At 40.9% G+C, this 22,248-nt stretch overlaps 1 protein-coding gene across 2 annotated transcripts in view; it reads left to right on the top strand.

Moving 5' to 3' along the window:
- Nucleotides 1–403: 403 nt before the first annotated feature.
- Nucleotides 404–22,248, top strand: part of Slc1a3 (solute carrier family 1 (glial high affinity glutamate transporter), member 3) — an 87,841-nt gene continuing 65,996 nt past the window's right edge. Inside the window, exons 1-2 of one of the 2 annotated variants that reach the window (XM_013018664.1) lie at nt 404–517; nt 2,053–2,329. In XM_013018664.1, the coding sequence (XP_012874118.1) occupies nt 2,149–2,329 (181 nt within the window). In that variant the 5' untranslated portion in view covers nt 404–517; nt 2,053–2,148. Of the gene's footprint in view, nt 518–612; nt 672–2,052; nt 2,330–22,248 lie in introns of those variants that run through there. The other variant, XM_013018665.1, reaches the window with a different exon arrangement.

The raw sequence follows: 22,248 nt of genomic DNA, 5'->3' as shown, positions 1-22,248 counted from the left end.
GGTGATTGAATTTTATTCTTAGGGACTTTCTAACAGAGACTTCCAGCTCTCCGGGGTGTGTGTGTGTGTGTGTGTTGGGGGTGGGGGGTAGGTGTGGCTTTATTTTTTCCATATTGTTATTATTTCTTTTTCCTGGTCTCGAGTTTTGCATTTCTAATGAAAGGAGACTGGCAAGGCGTGAAAGTGGTCCGGGGAGCAAAAACAAAGCCAGCAAGCACGCTTGTGGTGTGCCAAAATTAATCAATATTCCAGTAACCTCGGGGCTCCCTCGCTGGCCTGTGCGGTTTTGATTCCCCCGCCCCCGCCCCTCCCGCCCCGCCCAGGCCCCGCCCCTTTTCTTAAGTTGCTGTGATTGTAACTTGCAGTTTCTGAGCACATGCATTTGGTCAGGGCCAGGCTGCCCCCGGCTCCCTCCGTCCTGTTTCTCCGTTGTACCTCCTGGGGAACTCACCTTGTCATTGCTGAGTTATCTTCCGTCCGTTTTTAAGAAACATTGTTTGTTTTTTTTTCAGAAAAGGTAAGTGTAACGTCCTCTGCTGCTAACTGGGTTGGATTTCTCTCCTTCCACCTCCTCTCTGTCAATGTGATCTGTCCCCCAACGCAGGAGAGAATAGCCAGAGTAAGAGCTGGGCCATTTTGGGAGATAAAGTCCCTGTTAATAATTCAACGTGGTGAGTGTATTTGTGCCGATCCTCTTCTTAATTCGGTGTGGAGTCATTCGTTGTGGTTGGAGACCTTAGACAAGAATCAAGACTGAGCTGATCTTTAGTGCGTGTGCGTGTGCGTGTGTGTGTGTGTGTGTGTGTGTGTGTGTTTTAATCTGAACTCCTCCCACCTCTCCACGTTTCTTTAAGCTTTTAATCTGGTGTAAAGTTTTAAACAAGTTGTAGGTCTTATTATCCACGACCTGCGATGCTATTTAAAGTCGAGTCTTTTTTTCTCCTTTACCTCCGCTGGAGCTGCCCGGGCTGGCGACGCGTCCCGGGGACTGCAGCTGCCTCCCCCGCCACACGCAGGCTGCTCGCTTTGCCAGAAGCACAAATCCCCAGGCGGCTGATTTTCCCTGGGATTGTTCAGGACCGCGGACCAGGGATTAGAACTCTTGTAACACAGCTGGAGGAGGCTTTCGAATTTTTTTCTTTTTTTTTTCTTCCCAGAACTGATTTCCAGCAAGAAAAAGCATATGCTTAATTGTATTTGAATAACCTAAGAAGAGCACGTTAATAATAATTTTAAAAAAAACAGAAAACACACATTGTAATGTTTGGAATGAAATTGGATTCATTCATTTGTTCCAAAAATTTAAAGTTTTAAAATACTTGGAAGTCAGTGGATCCTTTCCACGGGAGACTCCCGTGTATTAGCCACAAATATAAACGTTACTCTTTGCTTCTACTTGTAACACAATGAATTAGGGCTTTAGATCATTTGTAGATGTGCCTGGAGCACTTTACTTATTTCATGGAACATTTCAAAAGTATTACTGTAAAACAAATGTATTTCTTATGTCCCCTGGCCATTTCGTATGTTTTTGTAAATGACCATCTCAAGTAGCTGATAGTTTCATGATTTTTAATAATGAAAATAGTTACTTCACTACACATAATAGAAACATTCAGATTAGGATCCATATTGCAATCCTTTTCACTGTCCTGGCTGTTATCAAGTTACTGGGGCTGGCGTACTTCCTGTGTGTTTCGGTTCACTTGGAGATTTATTAAATGCTTACACTGTGTAAGGTGCTTGGCTAGGTTCTGAGGGACAAGGTGGGAATAAGGGGGTAATGGGTCAGAAATAAGCTTTCAAAAATCTGATTGAAGAGACAAACTTCAATAATAGATCACATTTCTGCATATTCTGAATTTATTCTGAATTTACCCCCATTTCTCACACGTGCTCCAGTAAAATATACTTGGAAGTCTGATACTGCAGCTCTTCAGTCCCTGACTTCTACTGAGATTGCGCAATTTGCCCGTAGCCTGCCCCTGTGTGGGAAGTACTGTTTCCTCACGCCTGAAGCTATAACCCTTGTCTCTCTCCCTCTCATTCTAGTAGTGTTCTCTTAATACCAAAAAGGAGGCTTGACTTCCCGGGACGAATTCTGAGACACCCAAGTGCAAAGAAGTAAGACTTCCAGAAAAGTAAAACATGACAAAAAGCAATGGAGAAGAGCCCAGAGCAGGGGGCAGGATGGAGAGATTCCAGCAAGGAGTCCGTAAACGCACGCTTTTGGCCAAGAAGAAAGTGCAAAACATCACCAAGGACGACATTAAAAGTTACCTGTTTCGGAATGCTTTCGTGCTGCTCACCGTCACCGCTGTCATTGTGGGTGAGTCCCTTGATATACACAGAAACAAAACGGAGTATCTCATCTCTCCAGGGCATCTGGCTGCTGTGGATCACTATCAGATAAACTGACTGTAGGCAATCAAGATGATAGCCTAGCCTGCTGTGGTTGCTCGGGCTTGCAATCCCAGTCTGCCGAGAGTAGGCAAGAGGATCTAAGTTCAAGGGCAGTCTACACTACGTAGAGATCTTATCTGTAAAACAAAAGTTTTTAAGGTACTCCAGGTTCTTCCCCGCATTTGAAGATTTTCTTTTATTTTTCCCCCCTAGAGTAGTTTGCTGGTATGCTTGTAGTGATATATGGCAGACATCTGGGAATCTAAAAGAGACTTTATTAGGCATTATGCAAATCAATTAATTGTACGGAAAGAAGAAATAAGCCAAACATTTTCCCAATTCATGCAGGGATAAAGGAGTGATAATTCAATCATTAGGCATGAACAATTAAATAATAACAAAAACAAGGAAACATGCGAGACTTGGCCAAAGTACAGTCATTATTCAAGGTCACTTTTACTTAAAACTAATTTACACAATTAGTACAACCAAAATGAAATATGGGTCCCTAAAATTAATTATATTCTAACTGCTGCTACTCCAAACCTTGAACATAGTAGCCGAATCTTTCTTGTTTGCACTTTCTCACTCAGAAGCTGGGAAAGGTAAGCAGGGAAAATGTTAACACAGATCTCTCATTCATAGCCACACAGGGCCGCCATAGTATTTTAGTCCCTACTAATTTAGCATGGTTGACAGCAATCAATAATAATAATAAATATTTTGTTTGGTTTATTGGTATCTAAATTTTTAGTTTAATGTTTATGTGTGGCATTGATCGTACCTTTAAATATAGCTGAAAAAAACTACCTATTTGAAATTTTTGACCAAGCCAATACAGAAATCCTTGAGTTGGCAATGTATAAGCTAATACTACATTATAAAACAAATGAACAAAAATGCTCAACCTTGTTTAAAAAAAAAAAAGCTCTAACAACAGTTTCTACCAATTTACCACCCAAACAAAAAGGCATTCATGGAGTTCTCATCTCTGCCTAGTACTTAGCCAAGATTTGTTAGCTATAAAAAGATAATAGCTTAAGTAAGAATTAAGAAAATTCTAGTGTTTAATATCTTTGGCTTCTTTCCATAATTGTTGATTAATAAGTATTCAATTCATTGTAGAGATGCTCAAAATGAATATGTCCTGATTCACCTAGAAAAGTCATGGCTTACTCTTGCAGATTTCCAGGTGTGAAATATTTTATTTTACTCTTAGAGAAACTATTTTAACACTGGGATACCATACAAACTGCAGTATCCTTATCTTGCTGTTTTTGGTCTGAATCATAGTTATTAAGCCAAGTCATAGTTATATAATACTTCTAGGAAACAGTCATGTAGTAAAAATTCTGGCTATTTTTTGGGTATTTTATGTTAGATTAGCTCATTTAGTCTTCAAATAAGCCTATGAAGTAAGTGGGTGGGTATGATTATGAATTTGCACATAATTTCATAGATGAAAGGTCACAAAATTAATAAAGTTAGACCAAGAGATCAAACTCATGTAAAGCTAGGGGCTATCCTCATAACCACTTGACTATCCTGTTTCTCTTCTCTGCTGCCTGGTTGATCTCTTATGAAAGATGCTAGGAAAAGAAACACTGTCATTTGGTGGAGGAGACCATTTAGCCAGCAATGCTTGGTCATTGTCATCTTACTATTTGTTTTACCCAGTGACACTCATAAGAAAACTTATAATTCGTGTACAATTAAGCCATATTCCTCTTGTTCATTTAACAAACACCCATTTATTTTGCAATCCAATATGCATAATAGAACAGCTCACTAATACTAGAATATGTTTGGGAGAGATGAAGAAATGTCTATTCAGAATGGCTCCCTAAATACCAGAAGAGTTCAATCTTCAAGCAAGCAATATTTCTGTCTTGGAAGACTGGAAAATAATAAAATCTGAACATGGAAGGTAGATTGATGGAGAAGGAAGTTCCTAACTATAAAGGAATACATTTCTAATAAAAGTCAAAATGTCCATTTTCTCTATAAGTTCCGGAATCATTTCCTAACCTAGGGAGGCCTTTCCTCAGATTTGTGAGAACTGCAATGAGAGTTGGCTGAGCGAGGGTAGATAAATTGGCTGAGTGCCTTCATGGTTGGCTTTACTCAGGGAGACTGAGGAGTTAGAAGCAAGGAGAAGGCACTAACAAAGAAACACATAAAAAGAGCTCATTGATAGTCAGAGAGACCACCAAGTCTACACACACCAAAGACTCAGAATAACAAATAGACAACTTAGTAGCAAACAGATTTGAGAGAAGGAAGAACCCTCCAGTTATCTGTTGGTGTATCTCCCATTGAGGGCCCCACAGAAACAAAGGCTCCATTCAGATTGTCACTGGGTTCCATGTCTACCTTAGCCCTACACAAAATGTGTCTGACTATTGACTCTTTAATTTATCTGCAGCATGGAGAGGATCAGGAAAATTCTAGCAAGAAAGCAGGAAGTAGCTGTTTGTTTTTCCCTACAATATATGAGAAAAGCTATAATAATTAGTGTTCAGATTCTTAGCCTCTAATAACTTTCTAGAAAAGCTTATAAATTAGGATTGATTTTGATTTCAGTCTGTTTTAAAAATAAAATGGATGTGCAACTAATGTATGAAAAAAAGAAACTCAAAAAAATATTATGGAGGAGAGACGTGTGTCCACACAAGAGATCTGGATTTCAGTGTCAGGTTCTCAATACATATAAGCAAAAGACCACTAATGCAATTTTATCTCATTTATAATCTCATTTCTAAACAATGTCAAAGTCTAATAAGCAACACTAGAGCCCAGCTTCATGTGGCAAGAGCAGGTCAGCAACCTGCTAGACACAGTTCCAAGCTGTAAGTCCCTTTAAGAGACTTTGTGAGGAAAGTTGTAGATAATATGCCTTCTAAGGCTATTGCAAGCATCTGTCTGATACAAACATATTGAGAAGAGTGGTCTCAGTTTTGCTTTCTCCTGCAGAAAGCACTTTCCCATTTCCAATGGTGGTAAGGTATGTTAGAGAGACCGCAAACATCTCACAGAAAGAAATGGAAAGTTCTTTGTCATGATCAGGTCACAGGATATGACTCTTTTCCATGTCCAAGGGAGGAATTGCACAATGAAATAAAATCTCAAGCAAAGAACTCTGAGTGGCTCTTAAGCTCAGCTGAAGGGGTGAGAGTCTGCAGATAGACTTGTGTAGACAGATGGCAGTTTTCCTAATGAATTATTGGACTCTGTAATTGGTATCTTTCTCTGTGCTCTCTCTCTCTTACACCCACACCCACACATACACACACATCCTGGGAATTTGCACTTGAGATGTCTTTATAAAAGGATATGGGCAGGGAAGGTGGCTCTTTGGTAGAGTGCTTGCCTTGCATGCATGAGGCTCTGGGTTCAATTCCTCAGCACCACATAAACAGAAAAAGTGGTGGTGCTGTGGCTTAAGTGGTAGAGCTCTAGCCTTGAGCTGAAGATCTGAGGGACAGAGCCCAGGCCCAGAGTTCAGGGCCCCACAACTGGAAAAAAAAGTTTGGACACATACTGATTACATTTTTGTAAAGCATTTCTTCATTCTGTAATACCCTTTGGCAGTAAACTTAAATTGCAGCAAAATTCAGTGTAAGTTCAAAGTCACTCAAGAAACTGCTCCTCACAGGTGCCTGTTAGGTTAGGGGATGGATAGAATATCACTTCCTTCTGAATAAGTTTTTATACAATTTGTCAGTTTTTGTGTAGAATTAGATTTTATTTCAGGAGCTTTTACTTGTTAGTCAGGTGTTCTACCACTTGAGCCATGCTTCCATCCCATTTTTTGCTTTAGTTATTTTTCAGACAGGATCTCATGGGCTGTCCCAGGGCTGGCCTCAGACTGTATTCTCCTATTTACAGCCTCCTATATAGTTGGGATTATAGGAACTATTAGCTATTTGCTGCTGAATAAATAATCTAAGTGGTTTATTTAAGTTTGCTTAGCCTGCCGATGCTCAGTCCTGAAAAAAATCAAACTTCAAAGCTGTCCACCAATTTAATAAATACTGAATGTTGAATATCTGGCCATAATGTGAAGTGGATATTCCTACTCTCAGGTAGTTTACTGGAAAAGATGAATAAAAAAATTAGATGTGGAAGGAATATGCAGGTTCAGAGGTAATGATAGGTTTGTAAATAACTCTGAAATTTAAAAAATGAAATAATGATATTATGGAATGATATGTACCGCCCTAAATAATATGGTGCATCTTTCTTGTTGGTATTTTGAGGTTTGTTCCATTTGCTCATAAAGACCTGCACTGATATCTCTGGATGTGCCATGTTTTGGTGAAGTATGTACTTGGCTCATAATAGTTGTATTATTTACTATCTGTGTGATTCAAAGGAAGGCATTTGACCTCTCTGAGCCTGTTTTCTCATCTGTCATCACAGCTATAATACCTACCACCACCAATAATAGCTAGCATTCACACTTTATGCCAAGCTATGTTGTAGTTTGACTTCATTGAAAACCCAATAACCCAGGGGGGAGTCATTTTTTGGAGGGAGTCATTTTGGTTGGTCATGGGGCTTGAACTCCCAGACACTTCCTATTTTCTGGTGGTTAATTGGAGATGAGAGTCTCACGGACTTTCCTGCCTAGGCTGGCTTTGAACTGCGATCCTCAGATCTCAGCCTCCTGTGTAGCTAGGATTACAGGTGTGAGCCTGTATGACCCTTATGGTTTACTAGCAGCTGTTGGACTAAACTAACTGCTAGTGCTACCACAATGGCCTCCTGCTGCATGCTGGAATCGGCACAGCTCTGCACCCATGCAGCATCACTACCTCCTGTCCCTGGAATAGGAGCCGCTCCACACAGGCTGAACTACAGGAACCCAATGAATGGCTCACAGATTTCCAGCTTCTTAGAAATGAGGACGCAGAGAGGCACTTCAGGAAACTGAGGCAAGCCCTGTCTCCTCCACCATGATCAGTGCTCAAAGCCCTGTTCAGGGGATCCAGGGCCCAAGGAAAGGGAGGAAAGGAAGCTGTCCTTGCTTTGGCCAGTTGACACAGGGAGAAGGAAGAAGGCCTAGAATCTGCTTTCTTTCTGTTTCAATTCCTTTCCCAGGAAGCAGAAATGGAGAGAAATTTTCAGGGCTAGTGATGGCAAATACCTAACAGATGCTCACTGCACACACAGAACCTTTCTTCCAGCTCAAGAAGTATTCTAGGGAACTGCTTCCTATTGCATAGTTTAGTCCCAGGAGGGGTAGTGGAGATCTATTTTCTGGAGTCAGATAACCTAGGTTTACTCTTCAGTTTTGAAACTGAGCCTCTGCATCTTCAAAGGCTCAGTGTATGTGTAAAATTGAATAATTTTGAAAATTCTGAGCAAAGATTTTTTTTTTTGTCGGTTGTGGGGCTTGAACTCTGGGCCTGGGGGCTGTCCCTCAGCTCTTCAGCTCAAGGCTTAGCGCTCTACTACTTGAGCCACAGCCCATTTCTGGCTTTTTCTGTTTATGTGGTGCTGTGCTGAGGAATTGAACCCAGGGCCTCATGCATGCAAAGCAAGCACTCTACCACTGAGCCACCTTCCCAGTCCCTTAGCCAAGATTTTTATCCTACTTTTGCTATATACAAGCCACATAACCCTAAATAATTTTCTTAAATGTTTGACAAGTAAGATGTTTATAGAAAATGCAAACCCATTGTTTTTTGCTTCTGCCTTTTCGTCATCAGAAGGCTTCACACTTCCCTGGCTTCACATTTTCTTTGTTCTTTTTTTTTTTTCTTTTTTGTCGGTTGTGGGACTTGAACTCAGGCTTGGGCACTGTGTCTTGAGCTCTTCAGCTCAAGGTGAGTGTTCTACCACTTGAGCCACAGTGCCATTTCTGGCTTTCTGGTGGTTAATAGGAGATAAGAGTCTCATGGACTTTCCTGCCTGGGCTGACTTTGAACCGCAATCCTTAGATCTCAGCCTCCTGAGCAGCTAAGATTACAGGCGTGAGCCACCGGTGCCCAGCTGGTTTCACTTTTTTTACATCATTCGTGTGTTGTGTGTGTGTGTGTGTGTGTGTCTACTGCTCTGACTGGGTAAGGTTGATCTGTCAGAGAATTACAAGACTCAGATTTAAAGAGAATGGGGCATGCTGCTGATCACATGTATGGAGTATATGTGTACACCGTTGTATGTTATAGACTGTGATAGACAATTTGCTCCAGGAAAGTTAGAATGAACTTGTGACTTTAAATGAGCATCATTATTCCACAATACTGTGAAATTTGGAAAATTGTGTAATCACTTAATCACAATAATAATAAAAAAAAAAAGAACCTCGGGGAAGGTAGGGAGGGAAGGGATGGTAGAGGGAAAACAATGGAGGGGGTAACAATGCTCAATAGGAAGTGTACTCATTACCTTACTCATGTAACTGTAACCCTCTGTATAGTATCTTTACAATAAAAAATAAATAAATAAAGAGAATGGGGGCAGGAATAGGAGAAGATATTGATCTGGTTTTAGCTTTGGATAAATGGCTTATATTTCCTTGGAGCTATAGAAGAGAACTGGAGAATTGTTGGGAGAGACTTAATCATTATAAAGAGACCAAATTATGATAATAATGATTTCTGTCTTTCAGAGGCAGAAATAAAAGCTTTCAAGTAAGTGATACTGTCTTTATCTGAGCTGGGCGGCAGTGGTTCTCACCTGTATTCCTAGCTACTCAGGAGGCTGAGATGTGAGGATCGCAGTTCAAAACCAGCCTGGGCATGAACATCCGTGAGACTCTTATCTCCAATTAGCCACCAGAAAACCAGAAGTGGCGCTGTGGCTCAAGTGGTAGAACACTCACCTTGAGCTGAAGAGCTCAGGGACAGTGCCCAGGCCCAGAGTTCAAAAGAGTATTATCATTATCTGTCTCTTTCTTCCTTGGCCTCTTCTACAGAATCAGAAAATAATCCCCAAGCAGTTCTAACCAATGGAGTGTCAAGAAAGCCAAGGGCTGTTGGGAAAGTGTTTCTATTAAATGTAATATTACAAGAGCTCATATGTGATGTATTCCATGGGACCCTTCAGAAGGCCCCACCCCTCCCTGGTCACCTCTTTCTCTGGTATTTTTGTGTCTTTTGCTCATCAGAGCTGGGGGCTGGTGAAAGGGGTGGTGCTAGAACTTTGAAGTGAAGTGAGTTGCTGGTTTCCAAGAGGAAAGGCTTCATTGAGGTTATTTTGAAGCAGAGGACCAAAGCTTGATGTGGGCTTAGAGCACCTCAGTTTATTTTTCTTCCTACGAATCCAGACATTGAGAAAACTAATGCAATTTCACATTTCTCTTTCAAGTTGGTAATCTAGTTGTTCAGAACAATTACCTACAATAATACCTTCCATTTTGTGGGATTACAGTTCGTGAAGCCCTTTCCCACTACACTTTCTGTAGCAACATAAGCACAGCCAGCCCACCCGGTTTCTGGTTCCTATCTATAAATGTCTGGAATGCAGCTGAGAAGCACCAAGAGGCTTAAAGTCCTGATTACAGGCCTACTCTACCATCGACTAACTCACTTCAGGATTTAAGACAAATCTCTGGGCCTCATATTGCCCCATCAATGAAATAAACTTGGACTAACAGCTAGTTCTAATCCCCCAATATGCTATCTATATATGATATCTAATATGCTTCTAAATATGACAATACATGGAACAAGAGTTGCTGTGTGTGTGTGTGTGAGAGAGAGAGAGAGAGAGAGAGAAAGAGAGAGAGAGAACATGCTCCTAAAATGACTCTGCCCATCTTTCATGAATCAGAGGCAGAACATTGTGAGACTTGGTTTTTATGCTCATGTAAACAAGACTGCAAAGAGTTTATATGCCATGTGGAGGAGGTAACTAAAGTTTAAGCACCACCTTGTCTAAGTGGTACATTCCAGGTGTTAGAGTACTTCGTATTTATGGAGCACTATGATGCTGTCATGGGTCAAGTATTTGGTCTGGCAGCTAAGTGAGTTGTATCATTGCCATGAAGAAACACACCAGGCACTCAGGGCACTAAGTTTAGCCATTGTATAAATCTAAGAATTATGAGTATAAGGATTATGAGTTTCATAGCTTCTTCAGTGATATTAAAATTACCAAGAGCCTCATTTCCTAGGCCAAGAGTATGTACATCACTTTGCCTCGGCAGAAAAGATAGCTCAGATCAAGGAAGAGTACAAAGTCTCGTAAAATATTTCTTTATACAACACAAAGATAGCTTCATTCTATATTTGTAAGCCATTCCACATTGGTAAAACAACAACACAAAAAGAGAGGAAACTATTCATTAAAAATATAACTTCTAATTTTCACAGTCCTGAAGAAGTTGAAGTAAAGTATAAAGCATAAAGAATTATTTGTCCATTGAAAGAGGGTAGGAGAGAAAAAGCAAGATAGAGGTGCTCAAGGAAAGCATAAACGCCCCAGAGCAGGAGGGAAAAACGGTACACTTGGGATGACCTCAGTCAGGGAGCGAGAAGGCATTCTTTTTCTTTCCTTTGTCTAGCATATCAAAGATTGAAAGATTTCAAAGTAAATTTAGGAGCAGCAAATTGAAAGGCACAATCAAGTTTTAAATTTCAAGGCTGAAAGAGTAAGCTCCATTCTTCTTGTCCCAAAGAGATTTCTTCAGTTCTAGAACAATACTTTTAGGCCACCAACTACTGCCTCGTGGGGAGTGAGTGGGCTGTTATTGAGACAACCTTGTAAGATGAGGCACAATTATGCCTAATGAGAGTAGAGATGGACAGTTCCCTTTTCACCCTGAAAAGAAGATGGTCTCTTCTTTTAGATACATCACATCTCTTGTCAGGAGGCTGGCTGGTGTCCTGGGCTTACTGACCCATGCAAAGGAAAAAATACTAAGAAGGAAATTATGAATCTAAGAGATTCCTGTGACAAACTTATTTCTGCTTCTGATTTATCTTTGTTTTCTTAGACTTGCTTATTGAGGAAAAATGAAGAAATTATGCTCACACAGAAAACTGAGATTTAGCCGGGCACCTGTGGCTCATGCCTGGAATCCTAGCTCTGGAGTCTAAGATCTAAGGATCATGAATCAAAGCCAGTCTAGGTCAGAAAGTCCATGAGACTCTTATCTCCAATTAGCCACCAGAAAATCAGAAGTGGTGCTATGGCTTTAGTGGTAGATTGCTCTCCTTGTGCTGAAGAGCTGAGGGATAGTGCCCAGGCCCAGAGTTCCAGCCCCATGACCAAAAAAAAAAAAAAAAGTGGGGATTTACTCAGAGACAAGGATGCATATTTTCCCTTACATATATTAACTGAAATATGGTAGATTTTTGGCCAGTCATGGGGCCTGAACTTGGGGCCTGGGCACTGTCCCTCAGCTCTTCAGCTCAAGGCTAATGTTCTACCACTTGAGCCACAGCGCCACTTCCGGCTTTTTCTGCTTATGTGGTGCTGAGGAATCGAACCCAGGGCTTCATGCATGCAAGGAAAGCCACCTTCCCAGCCCCAAGAAAGATCTCAAATAGTCTAATTCTTTAGATGGTTAAGCTTCAGCAAAATAAAACACTAGGAAGTGGGTACACAAAAGGGGATGGTAGGGTCAAGGGGAAAAGGGTGAACAAATGAAAGGAAGAGGTGGAGAAATGCAGACAAGACTCCAATGGATATCCTACAAAATTAAGAAGAGTGAGGGAAGGGGTGGGAAGGGAACGGAAGGGTGAGAATGTTGAAAGGGGTGACATGGATCAAGATGTCTGGTATTCATAAGCCATTTATTAAATGGCAACTTCTCCGTACAACTACTTACAGGTAATTTTTTTTAAGTAAAGAAACAAAGTTGCAATTCAGTAAAATTCCCAGGAGTTTATAAATTCTGGCACTACCATTCTTTATACAAGATGATGTCACCTTTGCAGGGTGGTTTATAATGTGCGGTCTGGTGGGTGTGTCCAGCACTTGTCATTCCAAGGGCTAATTGGTTGTCTGCAGCAACACATGAACTAATAATGACAACTGAGTCCAAAATGTTTCAGATCCAGTTGCTTGCCCCAGAAAAAGAGAATTGTTGGTTAGAGAATGATCCATTCTTAAGCACAGTTTTAGGACTTCTCTCTCCATGGCTTCAAGTTATCCTTGGAGCAAATCAAACTGGGATTGAGGAGTAAATAACCTAGACCCAAAAGTGACTTCTTAAGTCACTTAGGCATTTTATAGAAATAATGGAGAAAAGAATTCAGTAAGGATGTTAAAAAAAAAAAATGAAGCCAGGTACTCGTGACTCATGCCTATAATCCTAGCTACTCAGGAGACTGAGATCTGAGGATTTTGGTTCAAAGCCAGCCTGGGCAGGAAAGGCCGTGAGACTCTTATCTCTAATTAACCACCAGAAAACTGGAAGTGGCACTGTGGCTCAAGTGGTAGAGCACTCAACTTGAGCTGAAGAGCTGAGGACAGCACCCAGGCCCAAAGTTCAAGACCCACAACTGACAAAAAAAAAAAAATTGAGAACCTGTTTTGCTTGGAACTTTTTCCTTATTTATTTTTGCTATTGTACTTGGGCAGTAAGTAAACTCACATTGTCCGAAATAAAAATTTACAATAGAGTATAGAAAGTAAGTATTCCACTTACAGTATTCCCATTCTAATGGGAATCCCTGAGAGACTGCTCTCAGAGATCTGGTTTACCTTTTTAACCATTAAAGAAGAAATGGTAAACCATTTATATTCATTGGACTACTAGAAAATCTACCAGTAGTTCAATGAGTATAAATAAATATATATATATTTATTTACATTTTTACCTTTTGTATACAAATGGCTACATAGTATATAAAGCTTTCTTTCTACATTCCTTTTCTCCTGTACATTAGATCTTGGAAATTTTTCCTCAATTACACAGAAAGAGGGCCCTCATTCTTTCTTGGGACTGTATTTTATAGATATATCAAGAAACTCACAACTGATAGATACTCATGCTGTTTCTAACCTTTAGATATTACCATAAAATATTGTACTAAATAATCCTGCATCCACAGGCAAAATGTGAAGAATTTTGAAGGCAAAAGTGTATTTGTGGTAGAAGTGAAATTGCTGTGTATCTGAAGATACGTACATTTATAATTTTGATAATTCTAATTTGCATTACATAAGGCTTGTAATAATTTTGCTTTCCTAAATTATTGGATATATTGTGTGTGTGTGTGTGTGTGTGTGTGTGTGTACCAGTCCTCGGACTTGAAGTCAGGGCCTGGGCACTGTCCCTGAGCTACTTTTGCTGAAGGCTAGCATGCTACCACTTGAGCCACAGTGCCAGCTTTTTCTGAGTAATTTGTTGGAGATAAGAGTCTCAAAGACTTTTCTACCCCGTCTGGCTTTGAACCACAATCCTCAGATCTCAGCCTCCTGAGTAGCTAGGGTTACAGGCATGAGCCACTAGTGCCCAGCAACATGTGAGATTTTTTTTTAATTTTTATATATTTTTATTTTTTGCCAGTCCTGGGGCTTAAACTCAGGGCTTGGGCTCTGTCCCTGATGACCCTTGTGCCCAAAGGCTAGCACTCTACCAGTTGAGCCACAGCACCACTTCTGGCTTTTTTTTTTACCACATAAAATGTGGTACTGAGGAATTGAACAGAGGGCTTCATGCATGCTAGGCAAGCACTCTACCACTAAGTCACATTCCCAGCCCTATGAGATTTTTTTAAAAGCCCCTCACTGCTGTCACTGCCTGAGTAAGGATGGATGGGTTTCTAGTTTTGTGTAGACTAGCCAGACAGAAAAAGAAACTAAGGAAATCTGTGCCACAAAGTTTTTATTTCAGAATAGAATTAAGTAGATGCAGGTATTCTATGTCCTACCAAATCCTCTCTGTAATTCAGAGGGAATACTAAAGCTTTCAATGTATGATGCATTCAACTTTTGACGCGTTTTCACATTCCTTAACATGTACAACCAACTGAAAGATGGAACAAATTTCCTTTTTTAATCCCTCCCTCCCCAGCCTACCCCTCACTTTAACAGAAGTTTAGAAACTGAAACATTAAGCAACGTTTCAAGAGCACTTCGAAATACGAGATAGCTGGGAATCAGAGTCCAGAAGCCAGGACCACTGTGTCCCAGGCCAACCCTGGCTCTTTCAGGTAGAGTCTTGGCCGGGTCATCCAGCCCATAAAGAATTCCTCAGAATCCTTGTAATGATAACCTGATGATCTGAGAACAAAAGGGTCTCCCCAGGATGCCAGGGCAGAGGATAAAATCAGGAAATAGGAGTAAGCTTACTATTTGTACTGCAGAGACATAAACAAGCAGATTGGAGGCTCTGAAAGAACAGAAAAGAGGGTGAATTGTAATGGGTACTGCTTGCTGTGCACAGGCCGAGGACATGGGAGCAAAAGGCAAACAGGAGAACTTGGAAAATTTTAATGTATTTCCTCCCTCCCTCAACTTATTCCCTCCTTCTCTCTCTCCCTTCTCTATCCCCCTCCCCCCTCTCTAACGGTCATGGGACTTGAACTCTGTGCCTGGGCATTGTCCCTGAGCTTCTTTTTGCTTAAGGCTACACTCTACCACAGTGCCACTTTCAGCTTTTTCTGTTTATGTGGTACTGAGGAATCAAACCCAGGACTTCATGCATGCCAGGCAAGCACTGTACCACTAAGCCACCTTCCCAGCCTCGTTTCTTTTCCTAGAAAGCAATTTCTGATGCTTTAGTTGCTACTTCTAGAATAAAATGTGTTTGTTTTGTTTGCCCATCCTAGGGCTTAAACTCAAGGCCTAGATGCCATCCCTGAGCCTCTTGGTACTTGAGGCTAGTGCTCTACCATTTTAGCCACAATGTCATGCAGATTTTTTTGAGTAGTTTATTGGAGATAAGAGTCTCAGGGACTTTCCTGCCTGGACTGGCTTGGAACCACAATCCTCAGATCTCAGCCTCCTGAGCAGCTAGGATTATAGGCGTGAGCTATTGGTGCCTGGTAGTATTTTTTTTTCTTAATGACAGTGAAATGGACACATATGTAAAAGACCGTTGGGATTATTTCCAAATTAAATTACCATTTCATATTGCTTTTTTGGGATCAGGAAGATTCTGAGCATTGAACCTAGAACCTCCCCCCATACTACGCATGTGCCTGGCTTTTGTCACTGAGCTGCACCTCCCAGCCTCAAATCGTCTTCATTAGGGCAGTTTAAGAAAGAGAGTACCAAGGCTTTCTCAGAATTCCAAGGTTCTCCTGATAGAATTGTCTCCCAGAGTCACACGTGGAAGATTGTGTCTGTATCCTGCCTATTCCTTGGTCTTCCAAAACCAGTTCCTTTTGGGCACTACAGATGGAGCAAGCCTTGAGCAGGTATTTCCCACCTCCAGCAACAGGAAATACCAAAGGACAAAAGAGTGAGCCAGGCCAGGGTCCAAGTCTGCAAAGCTGTGGGAACACGGGGGTGGGGGAGGGTTGAGAATGCCTCCCGTACTTCTCAGGAGGAAACGCCTGGACGAAACAAAAGACTAGGTAGGGACCAGCCAAATTCTTGGCCAGGTAAATTCACCATATGATTTTGTCCTATTACTAAAAATAAAAGTTAATGGAACTTTACGCCCAGAACTTCACAAAATTGGGACTTGTCTGCCCTGGCTGGCCTTGAAGTGGGATCTTTAGATCTCAGCCCTCCTAAGTAGCTAGGATTATAGATGGAACGCTTGCCATATTAACCGTTGACAAGTTGTTAGGGTATCTTTGATACCCATTAGCAAGAAGAACTTAGAATTCACTAGAAGAAATAAGATGGGTTCACATAAAACAACTAAGATTTTTTTTTAATGCTTTTGGTTCACATAGCTTTTTTAAACTCAGAACATTTAGCAAGGAAAAAACTCAAGACAATCTTAGATACCTCCTGTTCTAATTTATCCAAGTCATTTTGCGGGTGAGGATTTTTTCCCCCAAAGGATAGAATGTTAAAAGAGCCCCTAAAAGAACCTATGACTTGAAGAACTAAATATGAAAGCTCATTCTACCACGTCGCTTAATGCTGCTTCTTTCTAAACTTCATCTCTTCATCAATGAAATAGGAATATTAAGTCCTAAAGATTTCATCTGAACATTCAATAATTTTCTAGGCACTGGTGGCTGACACCTATAATCCTAACTACTCAAGAGGTTGAAAGGATTGTGGTTCAAAGCCAGCAGGATAGTCTGTGAGACTCTTATTAACCACTAGAAAACCAGAAATGATACTGTAGCTCAAAGTGGTAGAGCACTAGCCTTAATTGAAAAGAGCTCAGGGACAGTGCCCTTGAACTCAGGCTTTGAGTTCAAGCCCTATGACTAACAACAACAACAACAACAGCAAAAAGATTCAAGAATTTGCATAAAGTAACTACTAGTCTCACTTACTGCCAGAATCTAGCTCGAAATTCTCGTCCTTGACTCTCAACCCACAATATCTCTATAGAAAAATCTGTGGCATTGTACCTGCTCTTCTCCACATTAGAGAATTAGGAACCAAGAACTGTAACTCTTCATTTGTGAATCTAGAAATCTAAGCATAAGATATTCTAACTTATTCGAGATCTAAGGACACAGATTTTAAGAGTGAAGTTTTTTTTTTTTTTTTTTGTCGGTCGTGGGGCTTGAACTCTGGGCCTGGGCGCTGTCCCTCAGCTCTTCAGCTCAAGGCGAGCGCTCGACCACTTGAGCTACAGCGCCACTTCCGGTTTTCTGGTGGTTTATTGGAGATAGGAGTCTCACGGTCTCTGCTGCCCGGGGTTGGCTTTGAACCGCGATCCTCAGATCTCAGCCTCCTAGGATTACAGGCGTGAGCCACCAGCGCCCGGCAAGAGTGAAGTTTTTAACAGAGGCTGTTTCTTGGGATAGGACTAGGCTCAGGAAGATCAGTGGTAAATAATGTTTTCTGGGATACATAAAGCAGAGAGATCCTGCATTCAGAAAATGTGTTTCACTTACTGGAGGCTAGACACTGTTGGTCACCGACCAGCTAAAAAAGAATCAATGATGCTGCTCATGCATCCAGCAATGCATTAAACACCTACTATGTGCCAAAAATTGTTTTAGGGACTCGATATATGTCCGTAAACAAAATTTCCCAAAAGATTCATCTCAAGGAGCCTAGATTTTAGCAGGCAAAAGTAATAATCAACAGTAAGTACAATAAATTAGGAAATTGGAGGGTGATAAGAACTTCTGACTTTAATTAACTAAAGGAGACACAGATCTGGGCTAGACCTCATGAAGCAAGTGACCAAGAAATAAGTCTTAGTTACATATGCAAATACCTGGGAAGGATGTGGTAGGCAGGCGAAGGGGCAATACAAGGAGCAAACCCCGGGATTGTGTCTAAAGTGAAGGAGGAATGAGGAGGGACAGAGGTAGAAACGGAAACAAGAGTGTATGGGGTAGGAGATGGATTTCTTTTTTTTTTTTAAATTTAATTTATTTGTGAACATACTGTACAGAGGAGTTACAATTACATGGGCAGGATAATGCATACATTTCTTACCAAGCATTGCAGCCTCCTCCTTTGTTTACCCTTCACATCCCTTCCCAGCCTCCCCCCTCCCCCCCAATCCCAATCTTTCTCCTTCCCCCCCCCCCCCACCGATGTTGTAAAGCTCGTTTTGGACATGACAACTTGTACTTCTCATTGTTACAACAGGTCCACCTGTATTCTTAAACAACTGGTTTTTCCCCAAGGAGATGGATTTCTTAAGGATGTGGAGTCCTTAAGGAAAGCAGGCCAGGAACCGCCGTTGTGTGACCTTCGGGTTTTGGTGCCACTGCTCATGGTGTGCCAGTGAAAGCCTGACTTGCACATTGGGCATTATGTTGGGCAAAGGCAGAAGAAGAATCAGGAAAACCAGTTATAATGCTACTGTAGTAATCTAGGCAAGGAGGGAAATAATCTTTATGTCTTTTAACCTTTGTTTATAAATTCGAAAAAAATAAAAAAAGGGGCTGGGAAGGTGGCTCAGTGGTAGAGCGCTTGCCTTGCATGCATGAGGCCCCGGGGTTCGATTCCTCAGCACCACATAAGCAAAAAGAAAAAAAAGCCAGAAGTGGCACTGTGGCTCAAGTGGTAGAGCACTAGCCTTGAGCTGAAGAGCTTAGGGACAGTGCCCAGGCCCAGAGTTCAGGCCCCACGACTGGACCCACCCTAAAAAAAAATAAATAAAAAAGCATAAGAGACCAAGAACTTATCCAGGGTCATGGAGAGTTTTGCATCAGAGTGAGATCTAGAATCCCATCCGTAAAGCACCTTCTATATGGCTATGTTTGCACCTTGGAGAAGAGGCCCAGAATCCTTTGCGGGTTGAATATCTACTTGTGTGGATAAGAATTGAGGCTCTCTTCCAAACAATAGAATATGGCAAAGTAGATTTCCTTTTAGCATCTGAACTACACCTCATTTGTTGTTTGCTGTTGTTTCCTTTTTCTTTCTCTTTTTTTCTTTTATTAAGTTCTTTGCATTGTGAGTACCTCTGTTCAGGTCAGAGTTTGTGAGGTTGAAGAAGAATTTGCCAAGTTTCTCTATTTCCCAACATTTGCCAAAAGTTAAATTGGTTGACTTGATGAAAATTTTGCTTTAAACTTATCTCACCCTTTTGCTCTAAGATATTTTCTGGCCTCATGATATTTTTAATAGTTTTATGAACCAAATTCTTAAAATAGGTCTTTAACATTTAACTTGTTGTTCATGTTTGGCCTTAAAAAAAAAAAAACAAAGCCTGAAATGTATTCATTTATCCTAAGTTTTCAGTGAGCACAGTGTGTCTTAGTTTAGAAAAAGAGATCATGTTTAATCTTCCAAAAAAGTATTTGCTGTGTGGGCTCCCCAGAAGCCTGAACCCCTCACAGAATCCCTTCTGAGTTTGAATAGGGAAGAGAAAAATCTTATAACAAAAATGTGTCATTTCACAGAACATCCAGACAGCATGGTTCATTTTGATCACCTGAAACATTCTGATTAAGATTGCTAGCCAGCCAGCCTTCAGTGGCTCATGCTCCTAATCCTAGCTACTCAGGAGGCTGAAATCTGAGGTTCCCAGTTCAAAGCCAGCTGGGGCAGGAAAAATCTGTGAGACTCTTATCACCATTAAACTACTCAAAAAAAAGTCAGAAGTGGTTCTGTGGCTCAAGTGGTAGAGCACTACCCTTGAGCAAAGGAAGCTCAGGCACAGAGAGAGTCCAGGCCCAGAGATCAAGCCCCAGGACGAGCCAAAAGAAAAACAAAAGATATTTCATAATTTCTAGTAATCAAGTGGAGCTGTGTAATGAGAGTGCTACAAAATTGTGAACTAAAAGTTAGCAATCTGAATTATTACTCAGGACCAACACCCATGTATCTATCCTATGATGACATGAAAATTCAAAGTAGGTAAATTTTATTTCAGCTCTAACAAATCCTTCCAGACAGTTATTCTGATTTTTTTTATTGTTATTTTTTCAATCAGTAATAAAAATCTGTTCTTTTGCACTCAGACGCTGATGGCATAAAGCTATTCTTTAGTTCTGGGACTATCAACTAATGTATTTTTTTGGTAAAGAGGCTGAATGAAAAAGCTCTCTGAAATCCGCATCAGAATGTGTTTCAGGGAAGGCCCTTCTTCATTGCTAGGATAAACATAATCAGAAACCTAAACGGACTGCCAAACTTAAAAAAAAAAAAAACATAAAAATCTGTCTTTGCATTCAGAGCATTCCCTTTTGGTTTAATGCTGATAGCTGGCATTCTTCAGAAAGCTGTAGAAAAACGGCCTTGCTTATTCATTCAACAAGTGAATTCAAAAAGTAAAATCAGTACCACCTTTTTTCCAACCTAAGCTTTGGTTAACCTAAGTAAAAATAGACCAAAAAAGTAGGCAAAATGTGGTGCACTATAAATTAGCCTTCTTAAATTTGGAGCATGAACATTTGTGCAGCTCTGTTCATTGCTGCACTATTCACAATAGCCAAGTTACAGAGATAGCCCAGATGTCCTACAACAGATGAGTGAGTCAATAAAATAACGCCTAGACGCACAATGGAATTTTACTTCTCTGCACTTTTAAAATACTATTTATCTAACAAATTCCAGGAAATGGAAACATGAGCTTTTTGTTGTTGTTGTTGTTGATGGTGGCAGTGGTGGTGGTGGTGGTGTCTTTCTTGGTTTTTGTTTTGTTGTTGTTGTTGTTGTTGCTGTGGCACTGTTTCTTTGGGGAGGGGACAAGAAAGGGGAAGATGAACAAACACAATCATGCTATTTAGTATATACTATGTGGAAAATGACCTACATAACTTGTAGGTAAGGATAGGAGAGGGAAACTAGGGAAAAGTGAAGAAAGACATAACATTGTCCAGAAAAGGAAATGTACTTATTACTTGACTTATGAAATAGAAACCCCCTCCGTACAGTACCTCAATAATAACAATAACATTACATTTAAAAAAATTGCAGCATGACTCTTGAAGACCGTACAGTATAGGAAGTGAGAAGTTTGAGTCTAGAGCTGGAGGCCGGCTGTCAAGTCCACTTGAGCCACAGCTCATTATGGTTTTGGCTACTTACCTGCCTTCTGACTGATGCTGGTTCTTTATGTGTGAGATGTGGATAATAATAGTCTTGATGCTATTTGCGAATGTTCCAGTCAGGGCCTTGGCACCTGCTGCGTGCCTTGTGATGATTAGCTGTTGTTAAGAATGTGTGCCCTGAAATATGTTTTCATTTAATATCCCATCACCTCTGTAACTGATGGTTTCCAATGCTTAAAAAGTACACAGTGGAAAGAAAAGACAATTTCAGCTAATACATAAACTTAGTTAAATCATTCTATTAAAAAACAATTTGGTGGGCTGGGAAGGTGGCTCAGTGGTAGAGTGCTTGCCTTGCATGTCCGAGGCCCTGGGTTTGATTCCTCAGCACCACATAAGCAAAAAGAAAAAAGCCGGAAGTGGTGCTGTGGCTCAAGTGGTAGAGCACTAGCCTTGAGCTGAAGAGCTGAGGGACTGCACCCAGGCCCAGAGTTCAGGTCCCCCGACCGGACCCCCCCAAAAAAACAAACAAAACGATTTGGTGTCACCATTTTCAATAGTGACACGTTACCAGTAACTATATTTTTGAAGTTTTGAAATTATAGTGTTCCTCAAGATAATCCTCAAGGTGCTGCATGCCTCTGGGATATGTCCAAGAGACACATAGTTGTGCAACATGCTCAGACCCAGAGAGCAGTTTCCACTGAAAACTACCCTGGGGCTGCAGCTAAAACTACTTTTGTGTTGTTTCTATTTGTTTTTGTTTTGTTTCATTTTGTCCATTGTGGGGCTTGAACTCTGGGTGTGGGCGCTGTCCCTGAGCTCTTCAGCTCAAGACTAGCGCTCTACCACTTGAGTCACTGTACCACTTCCAGTTTTCTGGTATTTATTTGGAGATAAGAGTCTCATGGACTTTCCTGCCAAGGCTGGTTTTGAACCTCGATCCTCAGCTCTCAGCCTCTTGAGTAGCTAAGATTACTGTGTGAGCCACCAGTGCCCAGCTTTGTGTTTATGTTTGAGAAACACTGGAAGTGAAGTAAAGAGAGCACTGGGTTTTATTTAGAGCCTCTCAGGCCAGACACTTCCTAGATCTGTAAGCAAAACAAGTTAACTAATGTCTGATTCTTTCAACTTGATGTGACAATGTTTTCCACATAAAGTTGCAATGAGGGTGAAATACCACCATTAACACATACAACATAATCTTCTCTTTCCCAAAAGTATGGGACAAATCTGAACATAGTAAGCTGGCCAAAACGTAGTCAGAGACAAACTGATTCAAAGTGTGTATGCAGTCTGCTGTCATTGTAAACAGCTTCATTTTTTAAAACATTTGACATAGGGT

Source organism: Dipodomys ordii, unplaced genomic scaffold (genome assembly GCF_000151885.1).
Source record: "Dipodomys ordii isolate 6190 unplaced genomic scaffold, Dord_2.0 Scaffold41, whole genome shotgun sequence".
NCBI classification, from domain to species: Eukaryota; Metazoa; Chordata; class Mammalia; order Rodentia; family Heteromyidae; genus Dipodomys; species Dipodomys ordii.
The sequence above is the reverse complement of the archived record's forward strand: the minus strand, read 5'-3'. Positions and strand labels throughout refer to the sequence as shown.